Source organism: Lepidothrix coronata, unplaced genomic scaffold, assembly GCF_001604755.1.
Source record: "Lepidothrix coronata isolate B3197 unplaced genomic scaffold, Lepidothrix_coronata-1.0 Scaffold1, whole genome shotgun sequence".
Lineage (NCBI taxonomy): Eukaryota > Metazoa > Chordata > Aves > Passeriformes > Pipridae > Lepidothrix > Lepidothrix coronata.
In genome coordinates this window covers 13,708,214-13,727,560 of record NW_016690181.1, presented here as the reverse complement: position 1 = coordinate 13,727,560, position 19,347 = coordinate 13,708,214, and the positions used below count along the sequence as shown (strand labels likewise).

The window sequence follows — 19,347 nt, the reverse complement described above, 5'->3', positions numbered from 1 at the left end:
CCTCTGCCACAGGTACCGGACGGAGCGCGCGGGCGGCTCTTTGCAGGGCAGTTTATTGTTAAAAAGCCTCTCCGGGAGCTAATTCTACCCCTGATAAAGCCAAGTGCCCTTCCCACTGCGCCGACGGAGCTGCGGTCCTTTGGTTCTTGTTCACGGAACGCGACACAAACACAAGGTCAGGAGCGTTAATGTACGAAACATACCTGTGAGAGCTGGCAGCTTAAGATGTATAAAACAACACTTTGACTATTCGCATGAAAAGAAATGCTTAACAGATGAGCAGCGACACCTTGAAGAACAACGTAAAACCTTAATTTCGTAGTGTTTTTTTCCAAAGTAAGTGGGAAACAACCCAGAAAAGTGCAGCCATTGCGTTCCGTGGTTTTTAAAAATACAGCAGCAAATTTGGTTACTTGCAGCCATCACTAATTTTGTCCCACCACTGACCACCACGATAAAGGAAATTTGAGTTTTCCACAAAAAAAAAGTCTGAATCACTGAAGGCTTTTTTCTATTTTTATCTCAGTTCTGAGATCAACATACACCCAGAACTCCTTGCAAGTCTGGTTCTTTGTGAGATATAAGCAGAAGGCACAAAGGAACAGATCTTTGGCTCTGCCACAAGACCCTACTTTTGCTTAGAAAGCTTCATCAATACTTCATATACATTCATTAAAACCAGACTCCCCTCAAAGCATAAACATGGAATGACATTCCTAAGCTGCACACAGCAGGAGTGGAGCCCACATCTCCTCTGCCTGCAATGTGATGCTGAGGTACAACCAGGATGAATACAGTCTTTTACAGTACAGTAAATCAAGAAGTTAAAACCCCTCAAAAATCTCAAAAAACATCTGCTTTTTGACTTATCTAAAAACGCACATCCAGCTTTTTCATCCCACCCTTGGCCTCTAAGGAGGTGGGTTACAGGTTCTGTTGCCTTCTCAAGCAGCTGTATGTTCCTCAGCCTGATGTAAAGCTCACTGCCCTCAACTGGCTTTGGAGCGAGGTCTGAATGCACAGATACTTCTGCATTCCTTAACTGCTGGATTTTATCCTTTATTTGAAGCCCATTCAGGAAGAGCACCTGTTGCAGTGCTGCATGTGTGTACCGAGAACTGTAGACGCCTTAGTGTTCTGAATGTCTTTACGAAATAAAAGCAAAACAAGTCACGACCAGAATATTCCCGACAGCATTAAATATGCCACACAAATCCATATCCAATACTTCAGCTCTGAAGGGTATTGCTTAGCAGGATTAGTAGGAGGTAATTAGCAGTTCATTGACATAAGAGATCAGCGATAGCCATGAAAGATGGAGCTATGGAATGAGGTGGAAAGAGCTAAGATTAACCCAAGAATCAGGCTATAATCAGCAACCAAAAACCAAAGGCGAATGTCACCTGAATTCAGGTAAAACATTCTTGCATATTACCCTCCCCATTTTGGCTACCAAAAGTGCACTTTTCAAAGAAGACATTACTGTACAGAGCAGTATTACATAATTTAAACCAAAACTGAGAAAGCACTTTGGGACAGCAAGGTAACAAAACTTCCTGTTTTATATAGAAATCCATATATACGAAGCAACCTCTTCTGCCTTGCAAATCTCCGACTTGTGTGAGCAGACACGGAGGCCTCCCTTGTGCTTCCTTACAGCTTCAGCTGCTGCTGAAGGTCATGAATTGACCCTGCGCTGCTTTGCAGTTTCTCTTGCACCAGTGGGTCTTCTTCCAGTTTGGCCATTTCAAGCACTCCCTTGGTTCCAAGAATACATGGGAGACTTAAGAACACTTCACTGTTTATATTGCAACATCCCTGAAACAACACACAAAGAACGCTGTCACACAGTTACTTGTACATGCCATCTGAAGCACGTACGTACACAAAAGAATTGATTATTTTAATTAAGCAAGGATGTTCCATCATATGGCGTTTGGATGGGTCAAATTCCAGTTATTTTACATACTCTGCAGTGGGTTACTGTATAGAAACTGGAAAAGATTACGGTGCAGATAAAAATTTGTGAACCATGCCACCCTTGGAGGAGTTTTCCAATATAGATATATCATATCTCTATAACACAGGCAAAGTTTATACTATTAACACCCATTCCTTAGGTAGAACAAGCAGGGACACTTGATAGTAAGGTATCATTAGTTTTTTTAAGACTGACCAAAATAAAGTAAAAAATATAGCCAAAGAGAGGTATCTGGGGAACATTTTTCAAATACTGATCCCATATTTACTTTGTGAGAGAATTCATCCAACTTATATCCCTATAATTCAAGTTTACACTGTAGACTGCATTTATTTTTAGGATCTGTATGGGAAATTTTAAACTGGAGAGTAACTACAGAATATAAAAGACTTGTCACCCCTCTGTATCTGAATTTAGTTCATAAACTATTAAAAACTTTATTTGAAACAGAATGATGAAATTAGGTACGTGTTTGTACTCAAAAGAATAAGCAGCAGCTTCCCTGCACTGGGACATGCAAATCACCCTTTTGAAGGGTCTAATTTGAAGGGACAAGTACATGTTTCTACATGGGTTTTCTCGTCATACGAAGTGACTTAATGCTTTAATGAAGCCTCTTAGGAGAAGCTTTAAACAAAGTTCAGTCTATAATTTTAAGTTAACTAAAGCTTCATAACTTTTGCCTCTAATTAAAGTATCAAGGAGTAAAAAGGCAGCTGTTTCAAACCTGGTCAAATAAAATAATGGCAGAAACGCATTTTGTACTTTCATAAAAGATACTGAACTCTTTCAGCCTCTAAAAAAATCTACATTCAATACTAAACACTCAGGAACTGCAATTCACACATTTCTTTTCATTTGCCAAATCCAGCTATTGCAGGGGTGCTGGTCAGCAACCTTGAATGTATTTCCCTTTTGGACATGTATTTTTGGGAGAATAATCCACTTTTAATATTGGTTTCAGATTAAAGCATTAACTGACTTTTACTCATTTTTGCACTATATTTGAAAGCTGTGGTTGGAAGAAAGCAACAGCAGTAGCATTGCTTCAGACATGCCTGTCTGCTAAAATTAATGGTCATATCCAGTATAAATAATATAATTACACTGCCAACCTAAAGATATTAATAACACATTTACCTTTGCCAGAGTGGATATAGAATGAACCTTTCTTCTATCTTTCAGAATGCTGTCAGTCAAATCAGCAACTGAGAGCCCAACAGACCAAGATCTCTGACCTTTTCCCTTCAGAACTTCCATAGCTCTGTATATAAACCAGGAAAAGAAGAAAAACATGATGTTTAGATTTTAATTATTCCTATTTTGGTTTATTTGTAAAACCCAGAAGACAGATTAAGTGCACCATATCAGGTATAGTATACTACAAAAGTATGATTCTCTGTTTTGGAAAACAACAAAATGGAATAAAGAATTGCTTTAAAAAATTTCTTTACAATACTTTTTACCCGCAGTAGTAACAATTCTCTTTTCTGTCAAGAGGTGTAACTAATAAGTAGCTAATGGAATCAGGTAAATTCACCCAAAGCTGTGCTTTGCTTTGAAGCAAAGGATTCCAACACAAGCTCTGAGAAAAGTGTGTCAGAAGGCTTGTCTATTATTTTTTCTTTAACACACAGCTGAACTGGCAGCCTCTGATATTCTGGTGTCTTCTCCTTAGATTGCCACAGGCACAACTTTATTAAGAACTTCAGAAAAACAGTGACCATACACACTGACCAAAGGAGAATGACAACACGACCTACAATCTGCTATAAACTCAATGTACGAACATTTTAGAGCAAAGTTCACCCAATTCATAAAGAGAAAAAGGAGAAACTCTGCAAACATCAAGTACCTGAACATGAAGAAAAGGAAAGGGTTACAATGGCATTACCTGTTGGCCACCTTTTGCCTTGAGTTACGAGCAGCCATTCCTTCCGTTTGATTTGCAGCTAAATTATAACTGGTCCACGATGATACTAAATAGAAAAAAATCAATGCTTAAATGCATAGCTAAACAGTGACTAACATAGGTACCAGATAAGGTGAGGAGAAGAAAAATAAAAAGAAAAATTCAGGCTTTCCAAACTTTCCTTCCTCCACAACAACCCAAATGTAGATGACAACTTTTTAATGTTCCCTGGAGTGATGAAATAAACTCTATAGTAGCACCTTGCCAGAGACACTTCCTTAAAGATGATTGAAGTAATGTGTAATAATTGTTACAGTAGTAGTAACCTGCCATATATTATACCACATTTCCTTCCTCTTTCAGTACCTCTAACCTGTATTCTTACTATATTGTTAAAGCCAAAAAGAAAACCAGCATGAGGTTGGTTGGGGGGTTTTTGTGGGTTTGTAATTTTTGGTTTTTTTACTGTGACAAATGTCAAATACTTCTGCTATCACTCCAGGTCTACTGACTTTGGTACACACAAAAACTGTCTTACTTAGAACCATTATGAAAATCTACCACTCATTACTTCTCTTATTACCTTCATTATTTTTCTCAATTATTCTTTTAAATTCAATTACTTAAGCATTGCCAGGACATCATCTGCTCATAGTTATAAGAAAGTATCACTTTACCTTTGTCTTCCCCTTGTTCACCAATAACCCAGGCATCTTTTGCCAGCACCTCTGCTTTCAAAAGGTTTGTCAGTATGTACTGAAATCTCTCCGAGTCAAGATTGGCACCTACTCCAATCACTCTGCTTTTGGGAAAGGCACTCAGCTTCCACGTCACATATGTCATTACTTCAACTAAATGTGAAAGGAAAGGATGTTGCCAATGAAGGACCACTCACACAATTCGACACAACTGCAAACTCTGAATCACAATGACAAAAAACTCTGGACCAAGTTGTTTACTTTAGAAAATGCATAAGCATGTAAGAACATACTGGTAGTTTATTTCAACCTAAAATACCAAGTCAGGTGGGGAGGAGGTGAAAAAAATTCACAGCCCAAGTAAAGTTTTAAGAGAAATCAAGTGAAACTTCAGAATAAGCCACCACACTTCCCTATACCAAAAATCTCACAGGCTTGTACATTTAATTCAGCCAGTGTTTAATTTATTTTCATTTGGCAAGCACTCTCTGCTCCATCTCCACAGCTCAAAAATGGTAGGAAGGTAAGAGTCACTTGAGAAATACACACAAGGGCTGTCTTCAATGCATTTACAGGACAGAGGCTCACACTTACTTCTTTCCCTTTTAAGTAGTGATCTTGCTTTGTCTTAGTTCACAGTATCCCTGACCCAACAGATTTAAACCTTTCACCAAAATATAGCTGCAATATTTACTATGAACACTATACTTTGTATATTAGTAGCCTGTGAGTGTGATCATATGGCACATAACACACATGCATCTGTCCTTCCTGCACAGGGGAAATGTGTACATAAAAATCACAACTGACAAGACAACAGCCAATGGATGTGAATCTCGTAGACACAGTCAGGTCGAAACTACATACAGAAACATACTGAAATACATACCTTTTATACAAAACAAAGTATACTATTTTCTTTTATCTTGGTAACAGTAAAGAAAAAACCCTCAAAGACAGTGTCCTGCTCAAAGCTGAAAAGGAAAACATCTTTCAGAGTGGTAAGAAGTTCTGGCTATGTGGGTGTATTCAGCAGTAACATATTTTTAAAACAGGCCAAAGAAAAAGCCGTGTAAGGGACAGAACATTTTGCAAAGTACCAACATACCTGGATGAGAAGCAACAAGGAGAACAGCATTCTGACTGTAGTGTGATATTGCTGGAATAATTCCTTTGAACAAATCCACATTGCTTTGTATGACATCGAGGTAAGTCTGAGCATTACCCAGAGAATTAACTGTAACTACCACAACTTTTGAATCAGCAGAAGCAGAAAAATCTGAAAATACAAAGAAAAGAGGTTTTTAAAATTTATGTCATTCTATTGAGTCTTGGATGCAACACGAAGAGCCATTCTAAAGGCTAAACTGCAGCATCCAGCTTAATTAGGGATTCTTCACCTCCTGTCCCTCCCAATTTCCCCAGTGTGGAATTTGGGGCACTTCCACAGCACCTGTAAGACACTGCTCTCCCATAGAACTACTTTCCTGTTTTACAGTTGCCAAACACAGAAGACAGATTGCAATTTGTCCAAGGTTACACAGTAGGGACCAGAAAAAAATCTAGATAGCGTTGACAGTTAAACTTTTCCAAGTTTTCTTGGCAAGAGAGGAAAAAAATACATCTCTGAAAATGCTCCTTCATTTTTATTCCAATTGTTAAAGAAGGGGAAAGATTTTACTCCTAATTTTTGATCTTATACCTCACTCAAGGACATGTAGATAATCATAAAAAGCACCTCAAGTCTGTTTATTAACTCCAGTAAAAACCCATGTATTTATTAGCCCAAGGAAACACGCAACCACGTTTGCTGCAGGAATTTGTAAGTCAAAGCTGCCTTCAGCAGGTAACTTTAAATATCTGAGTACCACACAGGTGATCAGCTTGGGCACAGCAACAAGGTGATTTGACTGTTGCACCACTTCTGGAACCAGCTGAAGCCAAAGCAGAGGCCTAATGCACTGACAAACTGGAAGCATACTAAGTAGGATATAATTAATACCAGCTTGCCCTAAACCTAGATATAAGCATACTAAAATAACAGGTGACAGTGTACAAGCATTTTGTAATTCTGTAACACTACTAAGAGCACAGCCAGCAACAACATACAAGCTTTTTGTACCACAGCTAAATGTAAACATATAATAGGCGACCACAAAGGCACAGACAGATTTGTGATACAGTTGCACAACCAGGGTTCAGGAAAAAAGTGTGCTAGCAGTAAAACCTGCAAGATAAGATCAAAGAATGTACAGCAGGCAATGCCAGCTGCAGAACAAGCAACAAAGACACCTGGTGGAACCAGAACAAGTCCCTGTCCCGAAAGTAAGATAAATTACAACAGAAGCACAAGAAAGCCCCTCATTTCCTCTTGCAGAGGGTGCAAGGAACATGCAAACATGACACACAAGCAAAGAGGAATGGGGAAGTCGCTCATTTCAGTTTCAGCTTCCTCTGTGGAAGAGCTTCTGAGTTGCACCGCCCCAAGCTCTGCAACCCAGACCAAAGACTGTGGCCATCATCACTAATTACAGACATGGCATCGACTCTGTTGAATTGCACACTCACAGCTAACTGAGGACAAGATTTTTAAGAAGTCATTGTTTGAATATGCAGTGATACTGATTAAGAACTAACTATTGGCATGTTTAATGAACATCGATTTAGAAAAGCAGAACTTTGAAAAAGTCCTTTATTTATCAGCCTTTTTAACACTGGTCTCACAGCTCTCTCCAATTCCCTAAAATACATATATTTTTTTCCCCCTTTTTTCCTCTCTCTCTGCCTCTAACACTGAAGTATCAGCTTGGCTTCTATGTATTTCTGCATGAGTCCAATCTCAGCATTAGCCTCTTATCCTGGAAGTACAGACTAACATACCTCTACCTCTATAAACAATGGAAAAAGCCTGAAATAAAAGCTTTCAAGCTTTGCTGAACCTTCCTTTCCAATTTTACTCTGAAGAGACAGAGGAAAGCAAGAAGCTATGAAAAGAACACATCTTTTAAAAAAGACAGCCTGTATGCCTCTCTGTCTCCCCAAGTGTCCTGCTCTCATTAAAACAAGCACAAGCACACACAGTACAGCACTTGCTCCCATTCCAGAAACAACATCCAATACCTCTGCTGATCTCCACATTTGGCAGAGCAAAGATCTCCAAGTCCATGGTCCCTCCTTTTGCTGCACCTTCAGAAAGATCCAGAAGAATCACCTTGTCTGCAACACCCTGTATGAATAAAAATAACACAGATCAACAAGAAAACAAACTGAAACTTGTTGGAGTAAGGAAGAAAAACCAAAATTCCTCCAATTCCAGTGTTTGTTGCACTGTGTACAAACCAAACAAAATTACTGACCAAGATTACAGTCAAATCACAGGAAAAAGAACTTAGTTTAGGAAAACTCTCCTTTTCCAGGGGACTAGGAGATCCCAATTGTAAGAGGCCACCACTCAGGCAAGAACCCTTTAAGTAAGGATTTTCAAAGTAAGGGAATTCAATATTCAATCCTTTGACTTAAAAAAAGCTGACTGAGAAAGCAGGGCAGAAATTAACACTTCTGCATGTCTGTAAGTTAACTGAAGAGGCAAATGACTTAAGCAGTGACAGGGCTGTTAAAACTGCTGAGGTATTTCTTTGTGTCAGACACTAAGAACTAGACTGGAAACCTCTCTATTAATCAAGTCTGTTGCTATTTTTATACTATTTTATAATTATGTACCTTTGCTGCAACTGCTAGCACACATGCAATGCCAAGATCTCCAGCTCCAACAACAGTAATTTTGTTAAAACATCCTTCATTTTTGCCTCCAATTTTACTCCTTGATTTCATGTCAGTCTCTCCTACAAGTAAAAGAAAATCACAAATTTAGGTGCTAATCCACACTGTATTAATACAAGTATTGCTGCTTCATAAAGGATCATGGTTGTGCCAGAGTTAAATCAAATTACACAAACCTTTTCAAAACAGTGGTCAAGCCTGACTGCAGAAAATTCATCACAACCTGCAAGGTTGTAAAACACAAATACTCCTCTTTAGATAGGAATGTTTTTTCACTAAGTAGAAACATATGAGTAACAATAGCAAGAAGCTAGACACTAATATCACACAAACAATGCTCCCTTTGCTGCTGTTACAGATGTGAATACATATCATGGTCAAAAAATTTGTGAAAGATATCATATTTTGAAAAGACATGCAAAATGGAATTTGATTAAAATACAAGAACTTGAGGTTGCTTAGCCAATGCTACTGGCAACACAGTGATTCTCATTCTGAGTATAATGCAGAGAGATTTAAGTTTGATTGCCTAGAAATCTATATCATGTGCACACCACGTTTGAGCTCACAAGCAGTTTGTGCACACAATTACCAGAAGAAACAGCAGAAAAGGGTTAAAGGGAAAGGTTTGCACAAGCTGCCACAGATCACCATCCATGATTCCACTAAATAAAGGAAGAAGAAAAGACTGACCTGAAGAAAATGTATCAGGGTGAAGAGTAACAGGACTGGAGCCATAAAACACCCAAGTATGGAAAACCTGGGAACTGTGAAATTCAGGAATTTTGCCCAAGACTTAAAATGGGTGAGATAAAGCAATGAGGCAAAATGCCAAATTGCATCCACTCCTGAAGGGTATAAAAGACAAGTCCAAAATCAGCTTGTCAGCACTGAACAAGGAGAACTCAAGACACATGAAATGAACTCCACAGCCAGCGTTCCTTGTTCTCAGTGCTGCACAGCAGTGACTGGGGTCAGCTGGGTCTCAGGGCTTGTGACTGAGTGTGAGAGAGTGAGATCTGAGACAGTGCATGACTAGGATTGGGTAAAATCAACTTGTTCACAATAAAATCGCATCTCCCTTCCATAAAATCTCAGACTGAGTTTTCCTGCAGTGATTTCCAAAAAATTAGTAGTATCAAGTCTACAGTAGTTTTCAGTAGGCTTAAATGCAAACATCCAAAACGAGCTGCTTACTAAATAAAGAGAATCTGAGCTCTCTGTTCAAAGAGATACTTTTGACTACACAGAGAAAACACAAAACACTGTGGACAGGCAAACACCAAAAATTCAGATATTAAAACTACGTAGTGTTCTTTGTGATATCAAGTAATAACAATAAATGAATATATCAATAGAAACAAGTTCATGAAAACATCCACACCTTCTGTAATCTTTGCAATGTAGGACAGAAGTTCTGATTGCCTGGCTGCATCAGAGGATGACAGTGAATACAAAGGGAGCTCTTCCTCAAACTTTGCAATCATTTCCTTGATTAATCCAATGACAGTCGATTTAGGCTGAAATATAGCAATACAGAAGACAAAACAGCTGACCAGCTATATCATATAGTGATACCAGCTGTGAACTCCCATAGTTATACACAGTTTAATCAAATCATAAATATTGACACCCTTAATATTTACACGAACATTTAAGGGAAAGAAAAGCATCACTTTTTGAAGATACTTTCCAAACAGAAGTATGGAGTAAAAGGAATTTAACAAAAAGGAATTCTAAAATTGAAATTAGCAATGCAACTAATTTTTGAATGCATCCATGAACATATGGAAACCTTTGATATAGCCACATCCAGTATCATAAAAGGGACAAATCCTAGCTAAAGGAAAGATAGTTCAGTCTTCTCAGATGAGTATTACTGTCCAGAGTTCTTGCAATTCAGCCCTTCTTCAGGCAAAATACACAGTGAAGTCATTAAAAGTTCTCATAGGAATGTCTATATCAATAAAGTCAAATATAGTCTATCCATTTCAGAAAGCTGGAATTCATTAAATCATTTTTACTGGCCTGGCAGTCCTATTTAAGTGAGTAATTTAACAGTGTACAGAATCATTTTGCAACAGCATTGGCTCTAGAATCTCTGTGCTGTTTCAGAGCTCTGCCAACAGAGACATGCCCAAAAGGTAGAACCTTCCATTGAACTTTCCTAGGGATACTCAATTGGTCTAGTACTATGACTCACTATTAACAGAAACAAAGTATCATGAGGCTTACATTGCTTTGGAACAAACTCGGTCCCTTTTCTTCAGCTTAAAATAATTTTCCTTCAAATCACTTACAACTTCCTTTACAATTGCTTCGAACTGCCTGAAAGCTGTAATTTCAAGAGACACAACAATCTGCTTCTCTTTGCATAACTATTGCATATTTAAAATTAACAAAAAAAATGCAGAAAACAAAAAGCCCTGAACCCTACTCACTCCACTCCACGGATCTCAATATGATACCATGCATTGTTCCCAAGTACTTCCCCCCCGTCAGCCACTCCACCTCTTACATGGCTCCAGTTCTGCAGGTAGGGCAGATAAATCCTGCCATGAGCATCAACATGCTTTCCCACTGCAATGCCCATGTTTGCAGTTGGCTTCAAGAAGCAAATGGGGGGAGCAAAGGGATGAGAATCCAGAATCCACAGCTGAATAGGTATGTTATAGGAATTACCTGTTCAACACAAAATAAAAGCCATTAGTAACTTCTGCATTGGGAAGAGGCACTAAAAGCCAGTCATGTGTGTGATGTGATTTACACTTCATAATAACAAATTAAAAAAGCCTGAGAGATCACTTTCCAGATTCACACAGAGTATTTATGTTACTTAGGCTAGTTAACAAACACAGACTTGTCTGGATCAACTTGAAGTGCTACTGATCGTGTCTTTCTTAATATAAAGCTCTGTGGATGTTTTGCTTCCCAAGGTCCTCTTATCAGCCAACGTGACCTCTTTTCCCAGCAAAGAAATCACTTAAAGGTACCATTTCATATTTATTTTAGGACTTAACAACTAGTGCAAAGAGGCAGCTATTAAGAGCTTTACCAAAGGCTTCAAGTTAAAAATAAAAAATTACCTACTGGTTATTTTTGGACACTGCCTATACAAGCATAGGGCTTGTATATATAGAGTTCACACAACCTCCATTAGAACCAAAGAGTTTGCCTACACAGTCTCAAACTACATGACTTTTTAATATTTATTTTACCTATATAATTAATAATTTTTAATTTCAACATCTGTTTTTGCATCTGCACCTGTTTTTGCAGAAGTGGCTTCTGCCAATTCATGCAAAATGCTTTCTAGCCCTCTTTAAAGAAGCTGCACTACTGCTAAGAGGCAGCACCCAACACATTTCACAATTAGATTCATAACTGGCAAGAAAATTTGATTTATCTTACCATATTTCACTGGAACAGTACCACTGAAATTCAGGAGGTCCTTCTGGGATCCATCCTTGAAGGCTGAAATTAAAAATGTGATTTTAAAAAATAATAAATGCTTTCAAGTCTGTGATGGTAATCTCATCTGCAACTACCAATAGACAACAACGATTTTTCTTTAGAAATCAACCACACTGCCCCTGAAAGAGCCAAGACTAGAATGCTACAAAGGTCCCACCTCCCCTTTTCAGTATCCTTAATGGAATCTTAATGAAAATTGCATCATTAGTCTGAAAATCCCTTGTCCTGGGTAATTCTGATGTTGCAGGAATTTTCAGTCAGGCTGAGGGATGCTGGAAGTACACTCTATAAGATACAAATAGCAAAATGCTTTCAATACAATTGTGAAAAATGGGGAAAATGGTGTTACATATAAAGATTTTAAAACATCAATCTTCTATAATTACTGACAAGCTGAAATAAAATGAAGTGAATAAGTCATTGAGGTTTTTATAGTTTTTATATAGAGTCAAAGTAAAGACAGGAACACAACTGAAAGATATTCACACTATTTAGATTCTGTTATACACAGTCTGAATCTATGGCAAGTAAGAATCCCCACAATTAGTTCAAAGTAATTGTATCACTTCTTACTGTATGTGTTCATGGAGAACGTGAAGTTTGGGTATGTCTTGCTAACATTCTTCAGCTCTTCTATGGTCAGGTCTCTGAACTTATACTGGGAAGGGGGAGAAAATAAAAAAATCAGGAAAAAAAAGTTTCACTTCAAAGGCTTCTTTCTTTAACAGAGATAGCAAAAAGGATATGAGACAAGGCAGAAACACAAGAAGGGGAATGTAATGATTACTTATGGTATTATAAGTAGTTTTGATGTGAAATATATTATCAAACAGAATTGATTACAAAAAGGCTTTAAACGTATCACAAGTCTGCTGTTGCTGCATAAGAACTCAAATTCTGAACCTTACTCCTTACATACCATTTCTTTCCATTCACAGCTGTGTGAGCAGAGGTTTAGTAAAGTTTAGTCTCCTCTGCACACAATAACTAAAAACAATATAAAAACATAAACCTCTTAGAAAAAGGAGATTATTTTATTGCTGACACAGTAAAACTCAGATCCACCTGCACATATTTTAGAAGAGTTTCATAAGATGTCGATTGCCACAAACATACTAAATGTGTAAGTGATTAGCCTCTGGGATTTTTTTTCCATTTTTATGCTGTCTTTGAGAGGTGAGAAGATGAATCACTGCTGCTTGAGACTGTCCCCAGCCAGACCAATACCTGAACTTCCAAGAGATTTGCATCCCCCCACATCCCAAAGTTATGAAGAATATTTTCCATTTCCTAGATTAAGGCCTCTGCTTCTCATTTAGGAAACCTGGAGTTGTTTTGGAACTCTTGCCTTAGCAAACACAACTGCAGCCTGACAGTGGCTTAAAGAGCTTCTCACTGCCCTGGAATACTTGTCACACAGTAGGAGCTTAAACCAAACTTGTCTTCAGTCTGGTACCCCACCAGCAATGCTACAGCTATGGGGATATTTTCCATTTTGTACAAGAAAACACAGAGCTGCTGAAAAGAAACACCTTTTAGTCAGCTTCTCCCCATTCAGTCTTACAGGATACTGCAAAGTCAGGCAAGAAAAAAAAAAATCAAAAAATCAAATCTGCCCAAATTAGGAATGTCTGCACAACTTAGATTTAACACATTTTTGGAAGCGTTGATTCATCTGGTTGTGAAACCAAAGCCATCTTTCCCCAGCTGGACCCCTTCTATTCATAATGCAAAACGAGGCATTATTCCTATCAAATAGTTTGTCCTGTTCTAAAGATCAGAGGATTTATGAGGTGAGTCGGACATGGACCTTGCTCATTCCGCACCTGAAATTATCTGGCATGCCCAAAGTTTAAATAAGCCCACCTCAGTTTCTCACATGGAAATTAAAACGCTCAGAGAGGTGCTACAACAACACGCCTGTGTTCCCAGGGAGCGGAGGTGCTAACGCAGGGAACCCCACCAAAAAAAAAAAAAAAAAAAAAAAAAAAAAAAAAAAAAAAAAAAAAAAAAAGAAAAGGAAAGAAAAGAAAGAAAAAAAAAGTTACCAATTCCCAGGTGGATTGATAACTCCGAGTGAACAGTAAGGTTGCAGCCGGGAGGCACGTCCCGAGTCACGGGAATAAATTAACGCGCAACTTAAAGCTCGGCTGCGGACAGGGCAGGGACGGGACGGGACGCGACGGGACGGGAGTCCTTCACCAGCCACCACCACGAAACCTCCTCCCTTCCCTCCCAGCGGCTGTTTTGGACCCGCAGGACCTTTCCATTCCCGCCGCCCTTATTCCTTCCTCCCGCCTCCCTCAGCGCGGGGTCCCCCGCGCGCCCCCTCCCCTCGCCTGCCGCGCGCGCACCTTGCCCAGCTGCCGCCTCAGCGCCTCCTCCGCCACCGCCATGGCGGCGCGCGCCGCGTCCCGGCGGCCCCTGCGCGGCACCCACCGCCCCTCAGGGAGGCGGGATGGTCCCGGGCGCGGCAGCGGTTCGGTTCGTCCGGGGAAATGTGAAAAAAGAAAAGCAAAACCGTCATTTTAATTCTCCTTCTCACGCACGTAAACGCTTCAGTACGCGACCGTGGCAAAGAGCTTCTGGGCTGAGTGCCATTTCAAGCCGCCATGGTGTTGCAAAATGTGGAATAGGTGGAGGTTATCTGAAATCAGGATATTCCTTGATGTAAGATGTTTGGATACTTTCAAGCCTAATCAGCAAGAAAGAAGACCTAGTCAGTGTAGGAGCAGGCAGCACCCAGCGTCCCCTAGACAAGGACATCCAGGAACTACCAAGCTTTAAGGATGCAGTAAATCAGCATGTTGTTTATAGAATCATAGAATATCCTCAGATGGAAGGGACCCATCAGGATCATCGAATCCAACTCCTGACCCTGCACAGGACACCCTAAGAATCACATCGTGTGCCTGGAAGCACTGTCCAAGTGCTTCTCAAACTCACACAGGCTTGGTGCTGTGACCACTCCCCTTGGAAACCTGTTCCAGCGACCAACCTAAGGAACCTTTTCCTGATATCCAAGCTAAACCTCACTCAGCTTTGTGCCATTTCCTCCAGTCCTGTCACTGGTCACGAGAGTGAAGAGATCGGTACCTGCCCCTCCACTCCCCCTCATGAGGATATTGAAGACCACAAAGACCCTCAGTCTCCTCCAGGCTGAACAGACCAAGTGACCTCATCTCCTCCTCATAAGGCTTCCCCTCCAGACCCTACACCATCCTCACAGCCCTTCTTTGGACACTCTCTAATAGCTTAATGTCTTTTTTATATTGTGGTGCTCAAAACTGCACACAGTACTCAAGGTGAGAAGAGATAGCAGTTAGCACCCCTTAATCAAGGACATTCTGGAACTAACAAACTTTAAGGATGTAGTAAATCAAGATGTTGGTGTATGTAATGCCTTGCTAACTTGGCAAAATACTCAAGGTCCATGTATCCTATAGCTGAACTATTTTCACTATAATACTAAAAATCACAGCTAGAGGTCAGAAAGACCCCTGCCAAGGTGAAGACCTTTCCCCTGAGCATGTGTAGAAGATAGCTGGGGTTACATAACTTTTATGGAAATTACTAACCAATCGTAATGGGGGGGCATACTTGGAAAGCTACTAGTTCTGAATTTCTGTGTATAAATAATGGCATGGAAATTCCAGTGGAAAAAAAATAATCTCTCCAGGAGCCCACTTAGACACGTTCTTTAGGACAACAGGCAAGGGCATGACAATACAGAACAGAGGTTTTGTAGGTTCCCCGCATGCTACTCCTGAGGCAACTCCTTGTCAGGTGCGCATCCATGAGAATGCCTGCCACTTCCTGCATTAGGAAAATGAAATCTGCAGGAAAACATGACAGAGCCCCTATGGGAAATACAGATGTTCCTCCAGCAGGTCTCTTCTAGCATGTGATGGCTCCAGGCAGTTGGTACAGCCACAGCAGTAAATAATTAGGTGTAGAACAACCTTTATCAAGCTTTTCCATCATATGTGTTGTTTACTGATGCTGATTCTTTTTCTGTGCTGAAATCGTTGTATGTAATGTAATGAACAATGTTGCAGTTTCACTGTTCAGTTTGGAAAGTAGCAGAGCCACAAAAAGAAAAGAAAAAAAGGAAAGCCACAAAACTGGGCTGCTCAAGATCAGTCCTTCAGGAATTGGCATTGCAGATTCCAGCAAGTGCTGCACATTGTTTGCCCAGCAAGCACAGTACATCTTGGGTCATGAAGTTCTGCAAACAACTGAAAGATAGTCATTACCTTTGGGATGTTGTTTTGTGAGTAACACTGAAGGAGAAGTACTGTGAGGCAAGTTCCAAATAAATCTGCCTCTCTGTAAAAGTGTTAGCTGTTTCATGCAAAAGGTCACAATACCATCAGCAGAACTCCTAAAAGAATTATTTTTAGATTTTAAGGTGTTGCTGCATACTCCACTAACAAGGCAGAACTTGAGATATGCTTTTTTCAAGCACAGGCTTTCTGCCAGAATAAGTTGCTGTAGTTCAGCAGAGGTTATAGCAACTTACACACACTGAGAATCTGCTTTCCACCCCTCTGAGCTTCCCCAGTGAATCAGCATCTGATTATTTTAAAATATTACTTTTAAGACACGATGTTCTCCATCTCAGAAGTAGGTATATAATTTAGAGCAGATACTTTAGCTGCCAGCTGTCCACATTCAATATAACTGAGTTTCAGAAGGGAGATATAGACAGACAGTTCAGAGAAGATAGGCTGATCTTACCTTTTCCTGCAGCAGGATGCTGGGACTGTTACATATTGATCTTTCCTGCACTGCAGAATCCCAGCTACCTGGATTCACAACAGCATCTTGTATTTGGGGTTGTGAAAGCCCATCTGGAAGCAGAAACCATAGCTTGGCATTTAGGAGGACAATGCCCCATGGCTGCAGCAGCAGTGGGACTGGTGGAAATAACCAGACTGGTGCTCAGCCCCTAGCAAGTGACAGGTGGGGCTTTATGAACCCCATGGTGAGGGGGAAGGAGGACCTCTGGAATGGGCAAGACATAGGGTAGGATGCCAAACTCACCACGGACTGGCTCTCTGTGAACAGGTGATACAGTGAGGGCCAACTTTCCTCCTTCCTGGTGGTCTCACTTTTCCTTGGTCCTTTCCTTGAGGCCCATATTTGTGCAGAACTGCTGGTACCTCCAGGAGAGCGTTTGCAAGGCAGGATGCACGAAAGGGCAGCAATGACCTGGCATGACACCTCCAAGCCCCCAGCCCTACTCTGCACTGTATGTGCGAGGTCAGCAACGTCCCAGGTGCTGTGTCCCTCACTCTACCCGCCCAGAGAGGCCCCTGCCCTGAGGAAGGGAGGATGGAAGTTTGTCTCAGGGACTACCACCAGTGTAACCTTGCACACTGCGCTCTCCGGGGTGGTGGGCGCTGTGACAGAGACCCTCAGTAAACAAGGGGAAGTATTCTGGGCAATCTGGGTTTCGTGGTAGAAGGAACAGTAAAATAAAGCTTTACTGGGACCTTGAGAGCGCTGGTCTGGGACACATGCAAAGGCAGCTGCCTTCACCTCAGCCTCCTACAGACCCTGTGGCTACATGCTTTTTTGGAGCTAGCAAAACCTATGTTACACTGTTACAGAATGATCAGCTTGAACATTTATCTAAACCCTTTTAAGAGATCATTTTGTTTCACAAAGGTCCTAGCACAGACTAATCTACGAGAATACAGTTTTCCTTTTAAATTTTTAATATCAAGCATTTAAACTTCAAATTTCTCCCTATTTCATGGTAAAAAAAATTAGGAAAACCTGATAGACATTTACACTTACTAGCAGGTTTGATGTCTGGAAACATTTTTAAAATCTGTGTGCACACATAAACAAAATAATCATAGAAACCAGAACAGTGACCACATCCCCTTGGCCGTGATTTACCACTACTTTCTCAAGAACACAGTGGTGATACCATTTCTGTTCAAGGCTTAGAGGTCACCCTTGACTGAGTTTATACCCAAACTACAGATGTAAATTTCTTAGTACTCACTGTTCAAACTCTCCTTTAAATTCAGAGCTGGGTGGGTCTGTGCCCTCTGACTCAAAATTTTCTCTCATGTCATTTGCAATGAATAACTCTGCATTTCATTAACAGATCCTAATGCCAGCTAATATCTAGGCTAATGATCTGCCCACACAGAACACAGCCTTGCTACCCCACATACCTCCCTGTACCAGTCCTCTGATGCCGTAGAATTTTTAAGATTTGTAGCAAATGTGGATTTTTAGTATGGCTGTAAAGTTTCTCACACAAAACCAAAACCGCCTTTAGCCCCGGAAATATCATGACCTAGAGCACAATTTTTCTCAGTGTTCACTTTTGTTCTGAACAAGCAGTAAGTCAGCTGTGTGTGTGTGAACTACACTGTGACCATTTTATATGCCATAACTATCACTTTGAAAGCACAAACCAACTAAGGCTGGATTTAAACCAGCAGCTATGAGGTACCTCAGACCTCGCTGCCAACTGCATAGGGCAGCAAAGAGGCTTCCACATATAATTAAAATTTTCCCGCAAGTTTCAGCATCTCTCACGCAGCTTGTAAACAGGGCTCCTCACAGCCCCAGGCCACATCACACACCATATACTGCCATCACCACGTTCCCTTCGTACACACAGCCGGCAAACAGAAGCCAGGCTAATAAAGGGTTTGCTGGCTCACTCACTTTGGGTGAGGGAAGAGGGTGGTAACAGCAGCACCTCACTCTGCGAGAACTCTGAAGAGTCACCTTATGTGATGTGCCTGTCTGTGCCTCATTCCCAGTGACAGCTGACACCACTGGGACCTGGCAGAGGTCTCAGAAACAGACTTCCTGTACATCTTGTATATATCATGAACCAGATAAAGTGGATTGACTCAGACTAGTGCCTCTCCTGTCCAAAAATAACCATAAACAGTGTTCTTCATCAGCTGAAGAGCAGCAGGTTAATCGACAGGTGTAGTGCTCTTCCACATACACCACTTCTTTGGACAAACCTCATGCCATACCGATTGTGTTGAGGGACCACAAAGCATTCACACAACACAGGAGCTGGAAGAAGCTGGCACAGAGAATTATTGAATCATCATGATAGGGAGTTCAGGACAGACAAACAACAAACATCATATATCCTTAGCTCTATCATCCAAGAAAGCTAGTTACCTCTCCTGAAAAAGTCCACAAGAGAAGCTAAATACATTGAGAAGTACATGTAAGGTACCCAAACATGCTTTTGCACTCAGTGTGTGCACAGGTATGCTCTCAGTGTTATTCCAATATACTACAAAACCTGGACCACTATACTCAAGTGTTTTTTCAAGTCATAATCAGGCCCATTCCTTCAACAAGATAAAAAAACCTACTGAAGCTCTTGATTCTCTTTAAATTGTTGATTCTCTTTAAATTGTTGATTGCCATCAACTTTCACATACATAGTATGAGCAATGGCATCAACAGAGGAATGTTGAGAAACTGGGCAGAAGTTGCATCCA

At 40.5% G+C, this 19,347-nt stretch overlaps 1 protein-coding gene across 4 annotated transcripts; it reads right to left on the bottom strand.

Annotated features, from left to right (window-relative positions):
* Nucleotides 1-1,045: 1,045 nt before the first annotated feature.
* UEVLD (UEV and lactate/malate dehyrogenase domains) lies at nucleotides 1,046-14,259 on the bottom strand. Of its 4 annotated transcripts, none has more exons than XM_017811371.1 (12): nucleotides 14,200-14,259; nucleotides 12,419-12,503; nucleotides 11,783-11,845; nucleotides 10,890-11,053; nucleotides 9,756-9,891; nucleotides 8,312-8,433; nucleotides 7,712-7,817; nucleotides 5,700-5,870; nucleotides 4,571-4,744; nucleotides 3,876-3,960; nucleotides 3,122-3,245; nucleotides 1,046-1,818 (listed from the first exon to the last, which is right to left on the bottom strand). In XM_017811371.1, the coding sequence occupies exons 1-12, from the start codon at nucleotides 14,239-14,241 to the stop codon at nucleotides 1,654-1,656; spliced, it is 1,437 nt and encodes a 478-aa protein (XP_017666860.1). In that variant the 5' UTR covers nucleotides 14,242-14,259; the 3' UTR covers nucleotides 1,046-1,653. The 4 variants fall into 4 exon arrangements, with proteins under 4 accessions (XP_017666860.1, XP_017666870.1, XP_017666875.1 ...); XM_017811381.1 differs by lacking the exon at nucleotides 14,200-14,259 and adding an exon at nucleotides 13,894-14,121; XM_017811386.1 differs by lacking the exon at nucleotides 14,200-14,259 and adding an exon at nucleotides 12,911-13,117.
* Nucleotides 14,260-19,347: the final 5,088 nt, after the last annotated feature.